This window comes from Gavialis gangeticus, unplaced genomic scaffold, assembly GCF_001723915.1.
Source record: "Gavialis gangeticus isolate Ggan-Ray unplaced genomic scaffold, GavGan_comp1, whole genome shotgun sequence".
NCBI classification, from domain to species: domain Eukaryota; kingdom Metazoa; phylum Chordata; order Crocodylia; family Gavialidae; genus Gavialis; species Gavialis gangeticus.
This window is the reverse complement of record NW_017728993.1, coordinates 47,608,065-47,613,724: the sequence shown is the minus strand read 5'-3', so window position 1 is coordinate 47,613,724 and position 5,660 is coordinate 47,608,065. Positions and strand designations below refer to the sequence as shown.

General features: G+C 51.3%; 1 protein-coding gene across 4 annotated transcripts in view; it reads right to left on the bottom strand.

The window, feature by feature from the left end:
- The window catches only part of PRPF31 (pre-mRNA processing factor 31), a 10,833-nt gene that overhangs the window by 4,804 nt on the left and 369 nt on the right, over positions 1 to 5,660 (bottom strand). For 2 of the 4 annotated variants that reach the window (XM_019501702.1, XM_019501703.1), the window contains exons 2-10: positions 5,416 to 5,603; positions 5,063 to 5,123; positions 4,408 to 4,491; positions 2,528 to 2,625; positions 1,745 to 1,851; positions 1,133 to 1,302; positions 755 to 912; positions 565 to 654; positions 187 to 314 (exon numbers count right to left, since the gene is read on the bottom strand). In XM_019501702.1, coding sequence (XP_019357247.1) covers positions 187 to 314; positions 565 to 654; positions 755 to 912; positions 1,133 to 1,302; positions 1,745 to 1,851; positions 2,528 to 2,625; positions 4,408 to 4,491; positions 5,063 to 5,123; positions 5,416 to 5,589 — 1,070 coding nt within the window. In that variant the 5' untranslated portion in view covers positions 5,590 to 5,603. Of the gene's footprint in view, positions 1 to 186; positions 315 to 564; positions 655 to 754; positions 913 to 1,132; positions 1,303 to 1,744; positions 1,852 to 2,527; positions 2,626 to 4,407; positions 4,492 to 5,062; positions 5,158 to 5,415; positions 5,607 to 5,660 lie in introns of those variants that run through there. The other 2 variants (XM_019501704.1, XM_019501705.1) reach the window with 2 other exon arrangements.

The window sequence follows — 5,660 nt, the reverse complement described above, 5'->3', positions numbered from 1 at the left end:
GGGGGGGGGGGGAAGAAGGGAGGAGTGAACTGCCTGTGCCCCCTTCCTACTAGATGTTCCATCCCTCACACACCCAAAACTAACCAGCTGCCCAGTCCTCAGACCAGATCAAGATTGATGCCCCCCAGGAGGGGAAATGCCCCTGATCTATCCCCATTCCCCAAGCCAGCCAGATCACTCTCAGACCTGCGGCCTCCTCGCTTCTTCCTCTGTCCATCCAGTGGGGCTGGCAGCGGTTTCACCTGTTTCACAGGGGGAGGCTCCTGCCACTTGTCAAACTTGCGCTCAATCTCCTCCTTGAGGTCATAGCCAACCTTCAAAGGGGCAGAAATGGGAGAGCCTGGAGAATGGCCCACCAGCCTCTGAGCAAGAAGCGTGTATTATACATGTGGGTACCCCTGCATGGATGTCTTGGAGCTGGAGATAAAATCCAGGAGTCCCCCTGTTCTAACCCACCAGGCCGCACTCCCATCCCAGAGCTGAGATAGAACCCAGGAGTCTCAAGTCCCAGCCCCCCTGCTCTAACCCACCAGGCCCCACTCCCCTGGCTACCTTCCTCCCTACCTTCCCATCCTGGCTCTCGTGGAAGCTGTCAACACGAGCAGCAAGGGTACACTTGGCTGCAACTAGGCGAGCAGCCTTCCTTCGCAGGTCCTGAAAGAAAAGGAGAGAGAGAAAAGAAGCATCTGGGTGAGGGAGTTTGGACCAGAGAGGCAGACAGTAGTGGGGGTGGGGGAAATAGATGGTTCCATACCGGGGGCAGTGACTGGACAATATCACTGTGGTAAATATAGCCTGTGTGGGGCAACACTGATGTGCTGGAGAAGCCAGAAAGGGTTTTGCGCTGGGCTCCCAGGAGCATGATGTTGCAGGCTGGCATCTTGGAGAGGTTGGTGAGGCCACCCGCAATCCCTGCAGGTGGAAAGATACGAAGTGAAACAGAGCAAGACAAGGGCAGCAGCGCGAAGTGAGGCTAGATTAGGGCTGGTGCCACCTGAAGGGGAAAGGCCTCTTTCCAACCTACTGACCCAGCCAGTACCTCTCCCTGAAGCTGAATCAGAGTCAGCGCCCCCAGGAAGGAATGAGCCCCTGCCCAAATCACTCGCCCTCCTCCTGACAGGCTGCAGCTCACCCATGATCTTGGCAGCAGTGGAGGCCCCAACAATGATGGAGAGGTTGGGGGCAATGAAGGACATGCGAGACTCCACATATTCATAGATGCGGTGCTTAGACTGGTTGAGCTCCAGGGCCATATCACAGGCCTCCTCAATGCGCTCCAGCTCCTCCTCCGTCAGCTGCTGCCTACAGGGAAGGAGGACAAGGAGTGTTGACCCTGCCATGCTCCCCACACCCAGGAGACCTGTGGCACAGTGAGGGGCCCAGACTTGGCAGAGATGCAGAGAGTCCTCACTGGACCAATAACAGCACCCAAGAACCCTGCCCCCCTACAACCTCCTGGGATCACAGGCAGCCATGCAAAAGCTGTTGAACCCAGAGAAGTCTGCAGAGACATACATTTTGCCCTCCACCTCATCACAAAGCAGCCCCTAGCATCCCCAAGCCAAAGGCCTCCAAAAGCTAAGATGGGCCTCAAGGGGAAAGCAGGACAGAAGAGTGGACACTCATGGCAGTGGCTTAATTCAATAAAATGTACCACAGAAAGAGATGCAAGCGAAGGGACACAGCACAGCCAGCATCCCCCCTTGACATCCACTGGAGGGAGGGAGGGACACGAGTCACATACCCTTGAGTGGTGGAGGCGGTGACGCTCACCACCATGATGGTGGCATTGGTCAGGATCTGCTGGACGTTCTCATTGTTCTTGCACTTGTCCAGGCTGTTTCCCAATTCCTGCAAGGAGACAGGACACACACCCAAAGTGACAGGTTAGTCACCTGAGCCACACCAACACTCTTCCTACTCTACTGTCATCCAGCTTGGGTTTGGCACCCTCCTGCACGGCTCACAGACTACTACTTCCCAGAGTACACCATTCACCAACCCCAACTCCCACCCCTAACCAGCGCCTCTACATCCTGACAGCCCTTGTCCTCCTCCAGCTGTGTACCCACAATAGCTTTTCCCCCTCCACCAGACCTCAAGACACCTCCCACCCCAATTGGATGACTACTGCTTGCCTTCCTTCCCCACCTCCGAGACAATCAGCCAGGGGGTAGGGATGACACCACAGCCTCAGAAGAACACGTCATGTTCAAGGCATTTCCTAGATATCTGTCATCGCTACTAGCTGCCCTCCCTTTAGGGTTATCATCCTCGTTGTGCACAGATGAGGAATACAACGAGAAAAACCAGCACCATATTCTCCTCTAGAGCCAGGGATAGAACTCAGGAGTCCTAGCTCCCAGTCCCTACCCTGCTCTAAATTCACCAGAACCCAGTCCCCTCCCAGACTTGGGAACAGAAGCCAGGAGTCCTAGCTCCTCTCTGCCTACTCAAGGCCTCTCTTTACTCAGTCCCTCAAGCCAAACTAAATGTAAATAGGAGCACTGGCAAGTGTCAATGGTACCTTGACAGTCCGGATGTAATCCAGGGCATTGGGAACCAGGGATTCCAGCTCTGGGAACCTCTTGGAGTATTTATCCCGAATGAACTTGTGGATAATGTCTGGGAACAAAAGGCACAGCCTTTTAGTGGTGCTGGTAGGTTGGAATTGGAGAGTAGACAATACCTCTTCAAATAACTCAGGATGCCAGCACAGAAGCCACCAGGACCTGATAAAACTTACTCAACCAGCCTTACATGTGCAGGAGAGGCAGCACTGTTAAAACACTGCAAGGAACAGCTTTCCAGTAGAAAAAGCTGGTTTGTCACAGTTGTGACAAGGGGGAAACAGGACAGCATTTAAGACATTGAATAGAAAAGCATCAAAATGAGCTGTCTTCACGTGTTCCACTTTAAACTGTACAATGCAATAAAATGTTAAATTAAAACTAAATATTATATGTAGGCATCTCAAGTTACCCTGATAGGCACAATGGGTCTGTTTACATAATTTCATCAAACTTATAAGCATAATTAACTTACATGTTAACATTAACCTTGACATTTATATTGAAATTATTTTATGAAAACTAAAGCTCATTTAAAAAAAAAATCACATTACATTAACAAATTTGTTTGTATTTCAACCTAATGTTATCGTGCACACATTTATTATTACAATTTCATGAGAATGGTTGTGACATAACTAGGTTAACATAGATGTTTAATTTGGGGAGCCATGTAGTTCAGTCAGTAGGGTACCTGGCTACAGACTGGAAGGACCTGGGTACAATCCCAGGTGAGGGCAGTGGTTTTCTACTCGCTGTCTCCACTTCTATCCCAGCTCTGAGGCCCACCCACAGCCTCCTATCCAATGGGTACCAGGAGTTAAGTCACATGACCTTCTCATGCTGAGACTAGCAAAATCACTCTGTAAACTGGACATCTTTACATACTTAACATGACAGTGTCAGTCTCCATAAAAGTAAAGAACTTTAGTATATTTAAATGCGCATTACTGTTCCCATCTTAGAACATTTAATGCAACACTCTCACATGCTAGATTTTGATATTTTATCTTTACAGATGAGAGAAAAATGTTAATATAGCATTGCATAAATTGTCCTGAACATCAAAAAGTTATTACCCAATCAAACATCCCTGAATTCAAAAGCTTTTGGAGCTTTCAAAAAATTCCAAACTCAGAACAGAAACAAATGCCAGGAAGCCTCAGTTCTACCCTCTGCCCAGCTGTGAAGCACAGTGCCAGATGAACTGCAGCATCCTCATGCCACATATTAGGCAGAGCGCAAAGACACACAAGTTATCCGTGCAGGGAAGACACTAGTGGAGCCAATGCTCCTTAACAGCGCCATAAGCAGCAGCACAGATTCCCCTTGAGGGGAGACTAACAGTAAAGAGGGTAGAGAAAAGCACCTTTCTCCCTCTGAGATCAGCATAGGCGATACCGCATCCCCCCCACACCATGGTGTGGGGGAAAATCAAGTCATCACACAAAAGGGCACAGAGAATAGCAGCTGCTTTCCAAACAGCAAGTGCTGGGGAGAACAGGGTCTACATACTGAATTTGGGTACAAGAGGTTGTATGCCAGGCCCAAGGCAGAGGGAAGGAATGAGGGAGAGTTAGGGCTTTCTTAGCTCTGACACCAAAGATCACATGCAGCCAGATCCAGGAGCCCAAAGCTGAAGCAGAAGCAGAAGTCCCACCCTCCACCCAGCCAAACTTCTGCAAAATGATACTATGACATAGACAAGACAGACAAAATGGGAGACACCTTTTTACCCCAAACTGGGTAGCCCGTTCTCCACCTTCATCCTTCTGGAAAAGACATTTCCCCGCGAAGTCCCCATAAAACAAATGCCCAGCCCAAGGAGGACACTCACTCAGTTCATTCTCAATCTCCACCGTTAGGTTGTTAGCATCAACGATGACTCTGTACTCTGGAGCTGCCTCCACTGGCCCCATCACTGAGGGGAGAATGAGAACAAGGACAGCCATCAGCTGGCTGGCTGACTGCAATGCTGCCAGGGGACACTGTGCTGCAGACAGCATATGGGTCACTTGGTAGTTGGCACTGCCCCAGCACTAAGGGACAGTGTTACAAGTAGCATAGCAGGGGTTCAAAGAGAGCTCCAGACTGCCAAGGAACAGCTTAACAGGGGTCATTTGGGCAAGGCAGGTGAGGGCACTGGGCACAGCAGGCAGCATTAAGACTTGTCAGTGCTGGCCCCCCACACCCCAGCAGGAGGGGGTGCTGTACTATGTTGCAGAGAGCACATCAAAGCTCAGGAAGAGGCACTCTCCCCTTGCAGTTAACAGGGACCTCCAATACCCCAACAAAGCATATGAAGGAGACTGAGCTGCACGGAGCAGACTAACGGACTCAAGGGACATGAGTCCCTTACCATCCCCAGTGTCCTGAAGTGGCTCTAGGAAAGCACTGGGCTGCAGGAGGTTGTGTCTTTATAGCGAAGAGAAAGAAGCTACAGCATATCACATGTACACACCTACATGCGCGCACACATTCTCACATGGTACCTTCTGTAGCTTTGGGTTGTTTGCTGATGTACTCCTCAATCTTCTGCATGATCTCTGCAAACTGGAGAAAGGACACACAGAACTGCTCTTTGTGGCTGGAGAAAAATGGATTCAATAGGACGAGAGGGCAGCAGGCATCTGCCCTGGCTCACAGCCAGTGTGGGACCCATGGTCCCAAGCTGCCAAAGAAGGGAACAGCCTAGCATCTCGTTCCCGTCTCCTGGGTTGAAGTCAGCCAGTCCATTCATCCTGCAGCTGGCACCCACTCGCCAGGAAGGACACTACACCCCAAGCCAGCTGCTCCCCCCAGCCTCGGCCGGAACTAGAGGCAGGAAGGGAATGACCAGTCTCACCATCTTGCTGTCCCAGAGTTTGGCGATACTCTTGACTGAGTCCACCGTGAGGTCCAGCTGCATCTCCTCCTGCACATCCTCAATGGCCGGCTCATCCTCCTCATCCGCGAAGTTCTCCTCCTCCTCCTCAGCCGCCTCCTCCAGATCCGCCAGCAGCTCGTCCGCCAGAGACATCCTGCCGGCCTAGGCTGGGGAGGGGCGGCCGCGGGTGTCCCACAAAGGGCGTCTCCGGCCCGCGACCCCCA